The sequence below is a fragment of the Aplidium turbinatum genome, chromosome 8 (assembly GCF_918807975.1).
Source record: "Aplidium turbinatum chromosome 8, kaAplTurb1.1, whole genome shotgun sequence".
Taxonomy (NCBI): Eukaryota; Metazoa; Chordata; class Ascidiacea; order Aplousobranchia; family Polyclinidae; genus Aplidium; species Aplidium turbinatum.
Window position 1 is genome coordinate 32,203,324 of NC_137479.1, and position 16,893 is coordinate 32,220,216.

Consider the following 16,893-nt stretch of genomic DNA (forward strand, 5'->3'; position numbering starts at 1 on the left):
AACACCTTTTGATGCAGTTACCTTTGATTCTTGCAGAGCCTATATCGTTGAGTTTGAGTTAGTCAGAAGTACTGTGCAGTTTTTGTTTTTTCCTGTTTATAGTTATAATAACCATTGTATTTTTTCAGATGTAGTAAAATTGTATATATGTTATTCCTGAAGAGGACATCTTGTGATGTCGAAAACGTTTGATACTTAATTTGTTGCGTAGTTTTGTGTTTTTATAAATGTAATAAACTTGAAGATGTTAAACTTGATCACGTTGCTCAGCTTCATATGCCTATGGTTCAACTAGTAGCACGTCCAAAATCATTCAATCAAAATAGGATGATGCAATACTGAGTCATTCAAAACGATGTTCTTGTAAAAGGACATCGGTCGTAAATGGGTTAAGATGGTTGCACAATATTACAATATTTTCATTAGTCATGAAAAATTCTCTCTTTTTTTTTTTAAATGTTCTTTTTTTTGTAAAATGATGCACAGTAAGCAATAAATGCACGTAAAGTATGACCGTATTGGCAGAATGTTACTAAGTTTTAGCTGACGGATTGGAACTTTGTGTCATGGATTAATGCTTGCTGCTGCGTTAAAAAAAAGGCTGTCTAATGGTATCAGTCCAGCTCCAGCAGTTCATGCTAAGTCTAAGATCATGTTGGTTGCCCTATATAGGTTGTTCTAGGTGAATCACTGTCGCAAAAGCCCTGGCATATCCAGCTTTGTTGACTGGGTAAGTGAAGTTATGCAACAGAAGGTAAAAAAAGTTACAATTGAACGCAAACTATGAATACGAGAACAGAATCCATTTGGTTCAACTGTGCCTTCACTCTCTTGCTCAGTAGCTGCTTGAAGTCTGCAAATTTTTCATAGTTACTTCAATCCAATGTAAGAAAAAATCAAAACTTCCGATTCTCAGCTGCTATTTTTCTCTATGAAGTCGAATATATTTGTTGGCTGTGACCTCCACAGTACTTCCACAATACATCAAGTTCAGCATAAGAGATATGATGCAACGCATGATATAAATTTGTAGCTTTTATTTTTGCTGAAAATTAATTTTTGGGGGCCCATTTTTCGTGTTGTTTCCCGACCAGTTCTAATTTCTCTCGGAGGCCCTGTGGTTCGCGCACGAGGATACCTCGGATGAGGCATTTGACGTCACACTAAAGTATTGTTAAATCACCTTTACCAAAGCTTTGTGGCTCCTTTACGAATCACGATAATTATTTTTAATAAAAAACAATGAACTCATACAGTTTTCTTAGAAACCATAGCGAAATAAAACAAAGTAACTTCAGCGGGTTTAACATGATGTATTACATAGACAAATATAACATAATTAAAAATAAACTCTAACGTTTTCGACACGTAGGCTCTACGCCTACGTGTGTCCTCATCAGAAATTACATATCTGCAATATACATAAAATGAAAATTGTAAGGTAAATTTGACTTTGCACTATAACTGTAACCAGTGTTGGGCGCGATAACTCATTTTTCAGTTTAGCGATAACGATAATCGATAAACGAAAATGCCTAAAGCGATAACGATAAACGTTGAATCAAAAAAGTTAAGCGATAACGATAAAATTATCGCCGATAATGTCCAATAACGACATTTTTTTTTTTTTTGATTAGCGCTGCCCCATCCCATGCAGCACGAACAGTTTTCATCAACATGACGAAAAATCGAACATAATAGGCTATACTGTAAAGGGACAAAACTTTTTGTAAGTTATGCATGAATAGAATCGCAACAGCGGCAGTGGGTATATCAAATCTTCAACCTCTTGATCCAGAATCAAACCACTGAGGTAACCGCCGTGCTTATAATTATACCTTCAGACACCAGTTGGATGCTTTTATCAATTGAGTTACACAGCCGCTTACGTGCAGTAGGCAAAATAATTTTAAATCAAATGAAAATACCATAAAAAAATTCCAAACTTTGTATTTTGCTTCAAAGGAAGCTGTGCCCACCTGTGCGGTTACATTTTAATTGTAAAATTCACTCGAGATTGCCGATTGCAGGCTGTAGCAAAACAACAAGAGAATTGTTGCATGCATTTCATTGCATTGCAATTCTAAAAATTATTGTGTTGTCAGGCCGTCGCTGCAGGGGGGGGCGTGCCCCCCCCCCCCCCTGACAACGACTTGTGCACACATACTTCAGGCACTGAAGAAAAACTGGTTTCAATTTTAGTTTCATTAACTAGGTGGCTAGTAAAAATATTACTTTTCATGGTCTTTCCACTTGTGTGTTGATCTGAAGTAAAATTTGTCGGCGATTATCAGCGATAATCAAATATTGCCTTTGGCGATAACGATAAACGATAACTGAAAAAATAATATATTGTGCGATTTATTGTGTTTTATTGTGCGACCCAATTTTATTGTGCGACCCACAATGAGATATGACATCTTTATTATGGCTTCTTTACTACTGGCGTAGCCTACTAGGGATAGGGATGGTTACTGTCCCTATGGCATTGGCGTACCGTATACCTACTGAAATAGATAATGTGACAGAACACATCTAATTGTTACATATTTGTTACATTGTTGCATAATTGTTACGTAGCCTAATGGTAATGCAATAATTTCTCGATCTAATAATAATAATCATGCTTTTCAATTCAACTCAATTTATTTTTCTTTGTCGGAAAACAACAGCAATGATAAAGTTACCAACAGTTTGCGGGAATAAAACCAACAAAAGGAAACGCCCATTTTATTTGCGCCCATTGCGATAACATACATAAAGTCAACAAATGAAGTGAAGATAAAAGTAGCGATGGCGAAGGCGTAGTAGGCTACTGTTCAAGACCAAACTGCGGCTTGTGAGATTCATAGTAATGTCGGTATTTTTTAGAAAATTTTAACATTCAGTAGGCTAACATTTAGAAATGCTTCGCGACCCAACTGAAATAGCTTCGCGACCCACCGGTTGGGAAGCACTGGCCTACAATATACAATAATCACACTGTCAGGCATCACAGTAGACAGAATCTTTTTAAGATCACAGCTTAATACAGAAAAACTTGTAAAAAAAATAGCGACAACGCAAAAATGACCAAAGGAGCTGCACAGGCTGCCATATGTTGCGATGAAAAATCTACTTATATTTATAAAAAATTGGTTATATTTCATGAACGAAACTTATTTTGTTGAGCGCTTTTGTCATTTCAAGTGAGCTAAAATTTGGCTTGTGTTTGGGCTGGTAGAAACCATGGTTTTGGCTAAAAAACATTTTAAAAACTGGCAACTTTGCTTGGCAGAAAATTAAAAAAAACATCTGGCAACACTGGTTCAGACTTCAGAGCAAGGTTGCCAGATTAGCATTTTTAAGGCCAAATCTCTCGAATTTTACCTTTTTTAAAGTCTGTTGGCGCTAAAAAATTATACATTTGGCCTTTTTCTAGATTTGGCTTTAAATTTGGTCTTTTTTTAAATACTTCTTCAAAATGCATAATAATAAATATTTTTTATATATCGTAACCTTACCAGATGAAAACCATATTCATCATTGTTCAATACATGTTCTATACGCTACTTGTTTAATACTCGTAATGTGACGCTGGCGCCCAGTGACGAGTCAGACTGCGCTCAACTCTAAGCCAGCCAGTGGTGCCAGATCTCACCACTGTAGCGGATTTAGACTCATCAGCTACAGATCTTTTATACTTGCTATTTTTCGGGCTACTTTCAGAAATATTTTTGCTACAATTTATTAAAATCCGCTACAAATCATAAAATATCAAGAAATATGAATATTATAGAGAGTATTTTGATAGAAACAGGTAAATATCCATTTGAGAGAGTCGAACCAGCGCCGGGCTCAAGATCACACGGCGCTGGTTCGACTCTCGGGGTGTGCGCTTGAGCAACGCATTTCAGGACTGCTCTCCATTCAGCGGCACCTAGTGAATGGAATAATTTCTCGGCAACAAGACTTCAACAATCGGAAACTGCGAACTTCACTCTGCCAATCTCGGTAACCGGCCCTGCGTCAAGTGCCTCTACAAGTATGCGAACAAGTACCAGGAATAACCTATCAAGGCTCTGTCAGTCCGAGGATAAAGATTCAAAACCAAACCAAACCAAACCAAACCAAACCAAACCATTTGGCCTTTTTTATGTAATATTTTCCTTTTTTGGCTTTTTTTAAGTCCGCCCCGATAGCTCAGTTGGTTAGCGCGTGACTTCGCGAACAAAGAAGCTTCAAGATCAGGCGGTGCGGGTTCGACTTTCGGGGTGTGCGCTTGAGCAACGCATTCTAAGGACTGCTTTCCATTCAGCGACACCTAATGGATGGAATAATTCTCTGGCAACAAGACTTCAACAATTGGAAATTTAACTCTGTCAATCTCGGTAACCGGCCTGCGTCAAAAGCCTCTACATTCTACAAGTATGCGAAACTACCAGGAATAACCTATCAAAGCTTCGTCAGTCCGAGGATAAGGATTCAAAACCTTGTATTATTTTGGCTTTAAGACCTTTTCATAGTCTGGCATCTCTGCGTCTAAATGCTGATATTCAACAAGAACAAATCCAAGCTCGGATTCTGGCACATTGAGTCACGACTTACAATGCTTATTTTTTCTTGTTTGAGTTTGGCTTATTTTTGGCCCCTTTTATACCTATTTAGTCTCAAGTTGGCCTTTTTTTTGGTGAGTTTGGCCTTTTTTCAAATTTCAGTCTGGCAACCCTGCTCCAGAGGCGTTATCGCTGGATCAAGCTCGCTGGGGCGAAAATCAAAAGGACAATAAAGTAAAACTCATAAATTTGGCACCAACAAAAAGAAAAGATGACAAAACGAAAAGGTTTAAACTTTGCATCGCTAAAACAGTGTTTGGAAATTAATATGTTTAGTTTGCACAGCCACCAAACCTACTTGTTAGGAATTGAAATGCAGTTAACAAGAACAGTCACTCCCATAAAAAAAAGGCTGTGGCTATTCTTACAACATATTGTAAAAATAGCCTCAGAGGCTATTCTTACAAGCACCACTCAAGCATTACGTTTGACATCAATATGCGCTCATGCGTGATCTGGAGCTGGTATACAAGTCGCCAACTTGGTTAAAAAGGCGATGACGTCACAGAGGAAGAATCCACCAAAAAATGGTGTAAAAGTGGGGTGAAATCAGTCAACTATGACAAAAAAAAGCATGCAGGTGTCCGCCTTTACTTAGAAAAGAGTTAAACTTGACCAAGTTTAACTATTTATCCGAAGAATACTTCTAAAGATACCAGCATTTAATCAAGAACATATCTCTGTCGTTTCTGCTTCGATTTTTACAATTGAACCATTGCTGGAAAGCACAAGCTATCGTTTATCCAAATGAAGGTCAGCCAGACTCTAAAAGTTAAAAATATTTCCTAGGTAAAGAGTTAAACTTGACCGACTTTAACCATTTATCCCAAAAATACTTTTAAAGATACCAGCATTTAATAAACGCTAATCTAAAGAACATATCTCTGTCTATTTATAAGCAAAAGTTGAGGTTGATAGCTTTTTCACAAAGCGAGCAACCGGGCTTCAAACACAAGCAAATAGCGCCCGATGACTCGTTGCATTTCCGAATCGAAGCAAGTATACAAGTCTCCCTGGTCTGCAATCATTATATGTCTTTATTAAATTAGTTGTAAGTTGCTTGTTTCTGCTTCGATTTTAACAATTGAACCATTGCTGGAAAGCACAAGCTATCGTCTACCCAGATAAAGGTAAGCCAGACTCTAAAAGTTAAAAATATTTCTTAGGTAAAGAGTTGAACTTGACCGACTTTAACCATTTATTCCAAAAATACCTTTTAAAGATGCCAGCATTTAATAAACGCTAATCTAAAGAACATATCTCTGTCTATTGACAAGTAAAAGTTGAGGTTGATAGCTTTTTCACAAAGCGAGCAACCGGGCTTCAAACACAAGCAAATAGCGCCCGATGACTCGTTGCACTTCCGAATCGAAGCAAGTATACAAGTCTCCCCGGTCTGCGATCATTATATGTCTTTATTAAATTAGTTGTAAGTTGCTTGTTTCTGCTTCGATTTTAACAATTGAACCATTGCTGGAAAGCACAAGCTATCGTCTACCCAGATAAAGGTAAGCCAGACTCTTAAATAACCAATGCACTATGGTACTTCCACTATAATAGTCAATGCACTATGGTACTTCCACTATAATACTATAATAGTGGAAGTACCATAGTGCATTGACTATTTACAAAAAGTGAATACCGCACATGTTAAACAAAAACTGTACATATTTTGAGCACAGCACAGTAATTGTTAGGCCAGATCATCACCCATGTGTCCCTCCTCTCCTTGCCTAGATGAGACCTGCCATTTGTCCTCGCAACCCTTTTTGTTTCCCGACCAAACTGAGAAGTTTAGAGTTTCGTTATTTGTTGGATGCAAATAGACGCATGCTTACATTTTTGACCACCTTAAAACACTAAACCAGTTTCTGCTCGACATAGCCTACAGTGTTCAATTTTTGTCCCAGGAATCAACTTTTCAAGCAATACTTTCCCTACTTTGTGTGCACTAACATCCTAATTTATATGCCATTGTTAACAATTGCGATATTCGTGAATTCATTTGAGGCTTTGGGTACCGGAATCAATATATTTGAACTAGCAAATTCAATCCACAACACTTTCCACAAGGCTGTTACTTAACACTAAGCACGCATATGCGCTGCGATTTGTGGTCGTTAGAAACTGAAAAAAACCTTGGTGTGAAGATCACAGAATTGTTCAAAATGTGAGCTCAGTAGCCTATTAGGGCAAAGTGGGGCGTGTTGTCACAATTTTTACAAATCAGCATATATCTCGTTCTGTACCAATAGTATCGAGATGCTAGATAGTGCAATTGAGAGAGGTATCATTCGACTTATTTTTGCTACAGCTGAAGTTTTTCTGGATTATTTCGTTTTTACATAAATGCATGTTTAATGCAAGTGAATGGGCTGTGACAACACGCCCCACCCCGGGGCGTGTTGTCACAGAGCATGGGGCGTGTTGTCACAAAATTTCTGCACATGCTTTATGACTAAAATATGACAGAAACCAACAAAAAATGGTTTTAATACAGGCTGAACGAATAAAAAAATATACGAAATGCAAAAAAATTTAATTTCAACATATTGGTAAAAATTTTATGCCCATTGTCAAAAACAATAAAAATGTCATCTTGAGAATTATTTGTCACTATCGAATATATGTGTGTATCATTATCTAATATTAATTTTTATTACCTAAAAAAGCGTTGTATTTTAACAAATACGCATATTACCTCGTTGTATAAGCATAAATAATTTTTTATGTTTCTTAATATTAAAAATGCACACCACGGGGCGTGTAGTCACAGCTGTGACAACACGCCCCGTGGTATGAAATCACGTGGTTTCAACAACCATGTGTACATCTCTACTTGCATGTCTTATCTGTTTGGTATGATGAAAAGAACAGGCTTAAAGCTAACGAATGGTACCTTTTCTGATCAGTTATGATCATACCTTAGTTTGCCAGACCCATGGCCACCTGGAGATGCGGCCTGATTTGTCACATTTTGCAGATTTTGATTACAGTTACTGCTAGTGCTTGACTGACATTTTTTGAGATGTTTTTACTTTTTGCGGTTTCCTAATGACATAAAACTTTTTTGTTGCCTTGGGGAAGCAGTAGCAAATGAGAAAAAGTAAGTTGAAAAACGCAAAATCAGACTGTTATTGAAAATTAACAGTCTGACTAAAATCTTCGAAATCAAATTTTCTTTGTTTTTCAACATGTGAGGATGTTAAAACCTGTTGTGTCATCTGGGGAAAAGAGTAAAGAAAGCTTAAAAATCTGATTTTTGGAAAAATTTATTTAAACGTTTGCCCAAAGTTAGAAAAACCTGGAAATTTCTGCAAAATGTGACAAATCAGGCCGTATCTTTAGGTGGCCATGCCAGACCATTTTTTAGTTTAGTTATAAAACCTGATTTTGCCCAAAATTCAATGGTACTCCTCATAATTTCTGCTGTGGTGACAAATTTATTAACCTTCACTGCTTGTACGAAAGAGAACTGAAAACTATGCCTTCCATTGAAAACTCGTGGTTATACGCTTAGGTTATCACATGGAAATCGTGCTGTGACAACACGCCCCACTTTGCTTGCAACTGCATGGTGCTATCAACGTGCAAAACAACTCGGCTCCAGGTCCCCTGCGGTCACAGACACGCATATTATCCCTGAATAGGGGGGTATCGCGTTTGCCAATCGCTCATTGTCGCCTGGTTTGATTGCAAACAAGTCTGTTCTATGTAGTTGCTTTCTTCATTGCGTCCAGTATGTCAGCACAATTGCTTTATCATCGCGAACGCCATTGTCACTTTTCCTCATCCACCTTTCCCAGGCTTGTTCGCGATGAAAGGCACAGAGTAACACGTAGCAATCTGCGGAACAAGAAGTCGTGGGCACTGAGTGGTAAAGTACAGTAGCAACTTAACAGTGACGACACAAATGCATGAGCAATGGAGACAGCACACAAGCAACGAAAATGTTAATGCAATTCACTAACTTGAAAAAACGCTTTCGATGGCCTTGATTTCCGCCTCACATTTATCGGTCATGAAAAACGAAGGGTTCCAGTTTTCTGACCACCCTTTTACAACAGAAAGTGCTTCTGCTATGTCCGAAGCTTGTTTATTTTGGATAATAAACGTAGCAACAACCTGGTAACCAACATTCGTTCTGACGCAAAGAAAAAATAGAGGAAGGGAATACTTGGACGTCTTGTAAGTTGCATCCAAGAGGCAAATGCCTTGGCCGTAACGATGCAACAATCGTATTCTCTTCATCTAAGATGAGTTACAATCAACTAAATTTTCATCTTATGATAGTAGCCTACAGAAATAATATACGGTACTGTAGGCTACGTAACATTGAAAACCACCAAGCCTACTACGTGAATATGGTAAAAAATAAATTGTCTCAAAACAAACATTGGTTGTGACCCAAACCCTGCCTTTGGTTACCGCTGGACATGTCACTTGGTCCAATCAATAACACCACATAGGCGTATGGATTTGGCAAACTAGATGGAAAAAATACAAAAGAAGTCAGTGAAGTAGGCTAGGTCACTTTGAATCAACAAAGCTTTTACACCTGAAAACTGCGTGTCTTTAAGAAACGAGATGAAAAGTTGATGAAACAGAACACATTTACATATGTTTATAGCATTTTTTGCAGTTAGTAAACCGTTTCCTCTTTTATGATGCCTAACCTCCACTTTGGTGAAAACACTGTGCTTTGCAGAAACCTTTTCAGAATCTTTTTCAACAAAGAAAAGGCTTATTATTGTAGTATGAATATCAACACTTATTACACTAGTGAATTACAATGACAGGATGTTAAAAATCAACATTAACATGGCACCGTATGCTCGTTTCTGAACAACAAGCTTCGTTCCTGCTTTTGCTTCGTACTCTTCAATGGATCTCATGGCATCTTCAACTGAAGCCAACCACTTCAACAATAAACAATTGATTTTTTATTGTTATAAAGTTATGGATCTTCATCACCCATTTTTTGCCATAAGAAATCAAAGCATTTATGCCATAGCCTAAGATTACAGTGAAGAAATGTAAATACTACACACATGCAACAAATCTGGATTTAGCGAGTATAAGGTAGCTGATAGTTTGAAGCTCCAGTTTTTCTTCTTTCCTTCGACTATAAATAGACTATTTCACCACATTTAGGTTTGTTTTATTCTGATGACAGCTCCTGATGAGTCAGTCAAAAAAAAAAACTGCAGCTTCGAGCTACCTTTTACTTGCTATTTTCAAGTTCTGTACCACCATTTGCTATGAAAGAGTTCAACATATACTAATTGTGTGAAGTTGGAAACAGTAAAATAGTTGAATATTGGTGAACTGTTGAAGGTCTTGTTGGACCGTAGTATATTGCAGCAACTACATTACAAACCTGTACTAGTCCATGACTTTCAGCCAGCTCTCCCAAAGAATGTTAAATGTCCTAAATGAATCAGAACTTTTAATGCCAGGATTGGACTCATTAGTCATTCAAGAACACATCGTTAGCGTTTTATGTGAGGACCATTGAAGAAACGATTTTTATCAAATGTTACAAGTTTCAAGCATAACGCGTCAAGGCCAATAAGTCTTTTCGTAGGTCACGGTTTACATATCCTTGGTTTGATTGACAAACCGAGATTGCAGTATCACCTGAACATTCAATGTCACTTCTCCATAAGGTTGCATTTCCTGCAGAACCAAGACTTCGTTTTTGGCGGCATTGTTCTACCAAGACATCTCAGATGGTGCCAATCCAGACACGAGTCGCACATGATGCAGTCGCCTGCATCAAGATCTAAAATACAGGAGGTGCACAACCAGCGGCCTTTATTTCGCAAAGTGGTCAGTAGGTTCTCCATCAACTTCCAACCGTCAAAAGAAAAATGTCTTCGCACAGAAGCAATGGCAATGTTTTCATCTAAACACTTCATTGGAATTCTTTCGGGCAATGTTTCAATTTCATTTTCTTCGATCAGTCGATCGCTGAATGGACGCAAGACCTCTTCTACTACTTCAGAATCGACAAACCAACTGAGTATTGCTGAAAAATATGACCATGGGTGACTTTGTTTGATGTAGCCTACGTACGCTTTGACGTAGCCTATCGGCTAGGCAGGTCCACAGAAGTCAAAGTGTAGTTTTTTAAACTAACGTAGGCTATAACAAAAATGAAGTCACACAAACATAAATGCAACAAACCTGCTTCTTTCTGAAAAGACGACTTCAGTCTGAATGGAATTGGCCCGCTCTTTTTTTGTCTCTTGCGTGGTAACCCAATGACTGTCAATCCAGCTCCTTTTGGCCTGCCACGTTTCATCATCTTCGGTGGAAATTTAATTGATCCTGCATCATCTGTTAATAAACACAACGAGAATCGAATATAAGCTACAACGTAGAAAACATCACTATTTCAACGTTTTTATTAAAAAATTAATAAACATAGTGCATTATGCAATGCAAGAAAAAAACAACTAATCAGAAATGAAGCTTTCAGAAACAGCACATACTTGTAAAAGACTGAACAGAACTGGACGGAGTCTGCATCATAATCGCACTGGTATCAACGGTCGACAAGACGTCACCGGGTGTGTGCTGTAAAGTACTGTTTGAGACCGTAGGAAATGCAATTCCAGGATCATTGCTGGAAGATGTTGCAGCAGCACTTCCAGTATCAGTGCCTGAAAAGGATCATGCAGTTGTTCACAAAAGCAGAATTACTGAGCATCTGCAACCTTGTATAATCGTAAATTAGTGCGCATGCAGTACATATTAGCCCACCTGTTGGATAGCTCAACGCCATAAAAATCATTGCTCAAAAAAGAATTGACTGCAAAAGTGCAAAATCACGACGCAAGTTGCAGTAACTAACCCATATCTCTTCAGATATTTGAAAAAGTAGTCTAGTTTTTCTGATTTAGTAAATAGTGCTAGCATATAATTATAGGCCTACCTTTCTGAGTTTGACCCAAAAAGTTCACAACTTGGAATTTCTTTCCTTCCTGCAAGAACTCTGCAATTTGTCGTAAATTATCCAGGTTGTATTGGAATTCATCCATTCCTTGTTCAGATATCATTAACGCAATCTTCTGGGAAATATCTTGAACCCGGCGATACTTTTGCTGTTCTGATAAAACACATCTTCTTTGAGGCTTGTTAAGAATCTCAACAGCTGGTAATGTGGATGCAGGACCGTTGTCCAGTGAGTTTCTTGTCAGGCGATGGGATTTAAGAAAATATTGCATTGTCCACCGTTCTGAACAAAGATTGGGATTGTACTCTGACATATGGAGCTGCCTTCTAACTGCCAAGACATGCCTACAAGGTAGCAGCATTGATGATGTGAATCCACAAGGACATGCTGTTGTTGTGACTGCCAATTCCCCATGGACACGAGATTTTACTATGGCAGAATCATTTAAAATCTCTGACATGACAACCTTTTCCGCTAACTTGAATTGTTGTTGCACATGAATATATGCAAATGGTGTCAGTAGCTGTTGGTATTGTCTCTCCGCCACACTTGAAATCGCATCCATTGGAACCTTAAGGAAAGCATTTGACGCTTTGTGGTCACGTTCGGTGGAAAGAGATTGGATACATGCCATCAGATCTTTAAAAAACATGGTCATTCCTGAGTATCTTGTTATGACACTTTTCAACTTTCCATTGATGGATTCCAGTCGATATTAGTTCTGTTCAAAAAATTAGCTTTCAAGTTGCTCAGTCCATCCACCCATTGATGTCGAATAGCATGCCAGTTATCGTTATAATATGTTGTGACAGCAATTGGGACTGTTTCAACGAATTGGTTATACATTAACTTATAAGCTGACTCATTTTTGGCATTTGCCAGTTTTCCTAAAATTTCAAGTGATACCTGCCTTTGGGCTGAAGAAATGCCTAATTTTTCCATGGAAACTTCTCTACGAAAAGTGCGAAGGATATGAAAATAGCAAATTAAAATTTCTGCAGTAGGTAGCATTTTCACCATGGCATCCCGCTCTGTCATGTCTTTGTCAGCCATTACAACCTCCACTTTATCCCAAGCTGGATTGTGGAGTTTAAACTGAGTTAACAGCTTGCTGATAGTCAGTTTGTCTTCAGTGGCTACAAGCCACAGACACACAATTTCACTCTGACCTAAGCCATCAACATTCAGCATAACATATAATGGCATTCTCAAGTCATTAAGTTTGTAGGTTGCATCAATCAGCAGCATTTCGGGATATGCCGCAAAGGTTTCCCGCATGTCTTTCGTTTGAAAGTATATCGCCTGCAATTGTTTGTCATCATCTGCAAACACATCTACTGCAGCACCTAAAATGAAAATAAACTGAGGATTAGTATACCCTACAAAGCAAGAATCTTGGCAATCCTGGGCCAGACTACATCAGATTTAAAAGCAAAATCATCAACTTTTAGTGAAATTTGTTTTCTATTCTATGTTATTCTAATTATTGGCCAGAGGAAGGATGTTTATGCCTTTGGTAATATTTACATCATATAATCAATGTTCCAACTGAGCGGTTGTATACCACTCTCACCCAATTCTCTAAAAGATGCCACATGGCAATGCTTAGGGTCCGTTAAAAGGATCCATTAGGAGTAAACTTTTACGTAGATTTCAAATTTAGCAATGTTTTCTATTTCTATCCACTCAATGTAGAATTGTTTCAAGATATTGAAGACCTTTGATTGAATTCCTTGATCCCGCTTTCAATCTTACAATCCCCATAGCGCCTTATGTTGCAACAAAAATTTTTGGAGCATGAGGTTGGGAAAGTAGAATGAATTCTTGTGAAGAAAATGAAGCAAAAAATGCTCTCAATTGACCCTTTATAGCTCAATGTTGCAAATTTTCCACACGTTGTAGGGTTCTGTGTTGGTTATACTAGACAAACATTTTCTGAATAGAAAAACGTCTGAAAATTAGATATTTTTCTTGTGTAGCCTACTATGATGTGCGTACTGGTAATCCGCAGTTTGCTGCAGTAGATGAAGTCTATTGACCGGTAAACCAGGCGGTCAACACTTTAAATTGAACTAGCAATGGTGGGAATTGAACCCACGTCATCGAAATAATTCATCTGCAGTCTAAACCATTACAGCGAGAGGTCAATCGCGAATTGCTTAATTGACATTATATCTGAAATGGTTCAAGAAGAATGCTCACACACAATATCATGTGACAATCAATCTGCAGCAGCGACCTATAGATTGCAAATACGCCTACGGTGTTGACCAATGTTACAGGCAACCTGGTAGCCTATTCTTGCATTGCTGCAGTACTACAATGATGCAAAAAAAATAGATTTATCCAAGGTCATGACCCTGACCACAGCTTGCACACACACCTCCGGCTCTAGGCCGGAGTCACATCACCTCCAGCACGGAGCCAGAATTTGACCGGAACCGGAGCTCATTCTATCACTACTTATCATACTGCACATGGAAAGTCATCTCTACTATTTAGCATGAACATATCTTGTATAACAGACAAAAAAGTTTTGTCTGTCGACTAACCTTTTTCTTTCTTCATTTCATTAATAAGTTCATCATAGGTGTTTTCATACAAAGGTCTCTGTTTTGCGGCAATATTATGCAGATCTTTAAGAATAACTGTTTTTCCTGTAGAAGCTGCAATGTGCTTTTGTACCAACTTTTTATTTGCTTTGGTGGCAAGCATTTCTCCGATCACACTGCTTTCTGTTTCATTTAATCTTCGTTGTTTAGGCATCAAATTAAATGCATTCTGAAAAATAATTTATATGCACATAATCAAGAAAACGACATATCATTTGACAGGTGTCCAACCCACAGAGATGGGCAAGATCACCAGGTTTGGTGAATCGGCGGCTTGAATATGACCAGTTTCGCACAAACTGGTCATATTCAGCATGTGCGTAGTAATGCGCGCAAAGTGAAATGACCACTTTACCGTGTCTTACGATGAAGTCAAGATCAGAAAATCTGTCTTGCAACATTTTTAACGTGTTTTAGTACAGTAGCAAACAATATTTGAACTTCAAGTGTCATAATCAAAATGCAATTGTACACGAAAAGTAATTTTTTGGATAGAGGGGGGTTTTGGACGGAAATTTCAAATTTTTTTTACTAGAGTTCTTAGAATGTACTGTTGTATCCTAAAACCTGGGTTAAAATTGAATTTGAAAAAAAAAGCCGATTAACCCCCCCCCCCCCTAATGTTATTGCTCTTTTTTATCCTTCACATAATTTCTGATGAAAGCCTCATCATATACAGAGCTGGTGTGACCATAGCTCAAAGGCTATGACTACTACAAAGGGTTATTTCCACTTACTTCATTGAAATCATGATTATGATCATTGACATTACTAAGCTCAGTGATGCATAGCGCTTTTCCATCTGACGTTGCATTTACTTTGATTCCAAATGGACAACCTTTGATAAAAGTACTGAAAACAACAAAGATGAGGTGACATAGGCCGTGTTGAATCACCCATAAGTACACTTGAATTAGCCATAACTCACGTTGAAGTAGCCTACCTGCAAGTCATGTCGAATTGCCCATAAGTTGCATCCAATTACCTATAAGCCCACCTGAATTACCCATAAGTCCGGCTGGATTACCCATAAAGTCACGTTGAATTACCACAAGTTCAGCCGAGCATTCTCATAAATCTAGTCGATTTACCCACAAGTCACGTCAAATTGCCAAAAAGCTGCGTTGAAGACCCATAAGACATGTCTTTATGGATAATTCCATGAGACTTACGGGTAATTCGACAAATTGTGCTGATGAGCAATTCGACGTAACTTATGGGGAAATTGACAAAACTAATGGGTACGGTAATTCAATGCAACTTAGGAATAATTCTGGGCATGACAATTCAATGGAAATTACAATAGACAGCATGCGGGAATGGTTCAGCAGAATATATGCATTTTGCTAAGTTCTCAGCATTCATAAGGAATGTAGGCAATTTGCACTTATGCAAAACTCAATCTATTAGCAAAACTTATGCATATAGGCTACATGAGTAGCTCAACCTATGGGCACCAAGGACAAAACCATCATTACTTACCTTTGATTTGGTATTTTTCCTTGACTACATAAAAATAGCCTCATGACAAAGTTTTCTTTTTCCCATTGCTTAATAGCCGAAGAAAGTGTCTCAAAACTGTAATATAATGTTCCCTTCGTAATCATGATGACGATGGATTCATTGACGTGTAGTTTCGATCAGCAAAATCAGCAACTACCGCGGTCCACTCTGCGATCAAGTGTGCAGCACAAGCCAATACGCATGCGCGCGAAATTACGTATGAGCGTCGTCGGATGAAACGCCTGAGCGCATTAAGGTCTTGCTCGAGTAAACAACGTCTTGCTTGAGTGGTGCTTGTAAGAATAGCTTCAGAAGCTAGTTTTACAATATGTTGTAAGAATAGCCACTTCGTAAAAAAAAAGCAATAAAATACAACTTATTATGATGCTTAAAGTTAGAGTGAGAGGTTGATATAACTGCAGAGAGAAAAACATGTTGAACAAAAAAGAAAACAAACTTGGAGGTAGACTTGTCACCAGTGATCACCTTTCAAGTCTGAATATCATCTACTGGAATTTTAAACTAATTTTTTGTGATTTATGTCGTTGATACTGCGTGTTATGCATACTGTTAACTTCAGCTGCATCAAATGGGTAAAAATGGGGGAAAATGGGGCTGGGACTATATTGTCCCAATAGACTTTTTTACTGGGACACTAGTGTCCCAACAGTCTTCAATACACTAACGAATGAAAATGAAACACACGAAAAACGTCAAAAGAAAAAATAAGCATGCGTGTTCATGGAGTTCAGTTACGGTAAATAAGCAGTTTCTAAAAGTTTAGGTGTGGCAGGGCTTGAAACAAGCTTTGCAGTATGGCAGGTTGCACTCCATACACATGATTTTCGTGATCATCTAGATTCTAGAAGATGACAAACAATCTTCTAGAATCTTAATAACTTCGTTAGCATTCAAAAAGTTATCACAATTAGCTTTTATTATTATCACAATTAATTTTTTTTGTAAATATTCGTAAATATATCTGCAGAACTGGAGCGATGATATTTGTTATTTCAGCCTGAACAGGTTTGATTATAAGTCTATTGGGACAAATGCGTCCCGACCAAAAAGTCTGACGGGACATATATGTCCCAAAAACCAAATAAACTATTTTATTTTTCCGACCGACTAATAGTGCCAAAACTCTTAGACATGATGCAAAATCACTAAAACTACCTTTTTCAACAATATCTGATCATGAAATAGCACTGAACTAGGCTAC

At 37.9% G+C, this 16,893-nt stretch overlaps 3 protein-coding genes across 4 annotated transcripts; all 3 read right to left on the minus strand.

Annotated features, from left to right (window-relative positions):
- Window positions 1–8,770: 8,770 nt before the first annotated feature.
- Window positions 8,771–12,868, minus strand: LOC145775709 (uncharacterized). Of its 2 annotated transcripts, XR_014290171.1 has the most exons (5): window positions 11,536–12,868; window positions 11,093–11,263; window positions 10,785–10,937; window positions 9,976–10,626; window positions 8,771–9,514 (listed from the first exon to the last, which is right to left on the minus strand). XR_014290171.1 is itself a non-coding variant. In XM_082587059.1 (4 exons), the coding sequence occupies exons 1-4, from the start codon at window positions 12,212–12,214 to the stop codon at window positions 10,250–10,252; spliced, it is 1,380 nt and encodes a 459-aa protein (XP_082443185.1). In that variant the 5' UTR covers window positions 12,215–12,868; the 3' UTR covers window positions 9,531–10,249. The 2 variants fall into 2 exon arrangements, 1 of the variants encoding a protein (XP_082443185.1); XM_082587059.1 differs by lacking the exon at window positions 8,771–9,514 and having other exon boundaries at window positions 9,531–10,626.
- On the minus strand, window positions 12,241–13,320 carry LOC145776294 (zinc finger SWIM domain-containing protein 1-like). The gene is made up of 2 exons (XM_082587697.1): window positions 13,275–13,320; window positions 12,241–12,902 (listed from the first exon to the last, which is right to left on the minus strand). The coding sequence occupies exons 1-2, from the start codon at window positions 13,318–13,320 to the stop codon at window positions 12,241–12,243; spliced, it is 708 nt and encodes a 235-aa protein (XP_082443823.1).
- A 755-nt stretch (window positions 13,321–14,075) lies between these two features.
- LOC145776296 (uncharacterized) lies at window positions 14,076–15,122 on the minus strand. The gene is made up of 3 exons (XM_082587698.1): window positions 15,112–15,122; window positions 14,906–15,020; window positions 14,076–14,337 (listed from the first exon to the last, which is right to left on the minus strand). The coding sequence occupies exons 1-3, from the start codon at window positions 15,120–15,122 to the stop codon at window positions 14,104–14,106; spliced, it is 360 nt and encodes a 119-aa protein (XP_082443824.1). The 3' UTR covers window positions 14,076–14,103.
- Between the last annotated feature and the right edge of the window lie 1,771 nt (window positions 15,123–16,893).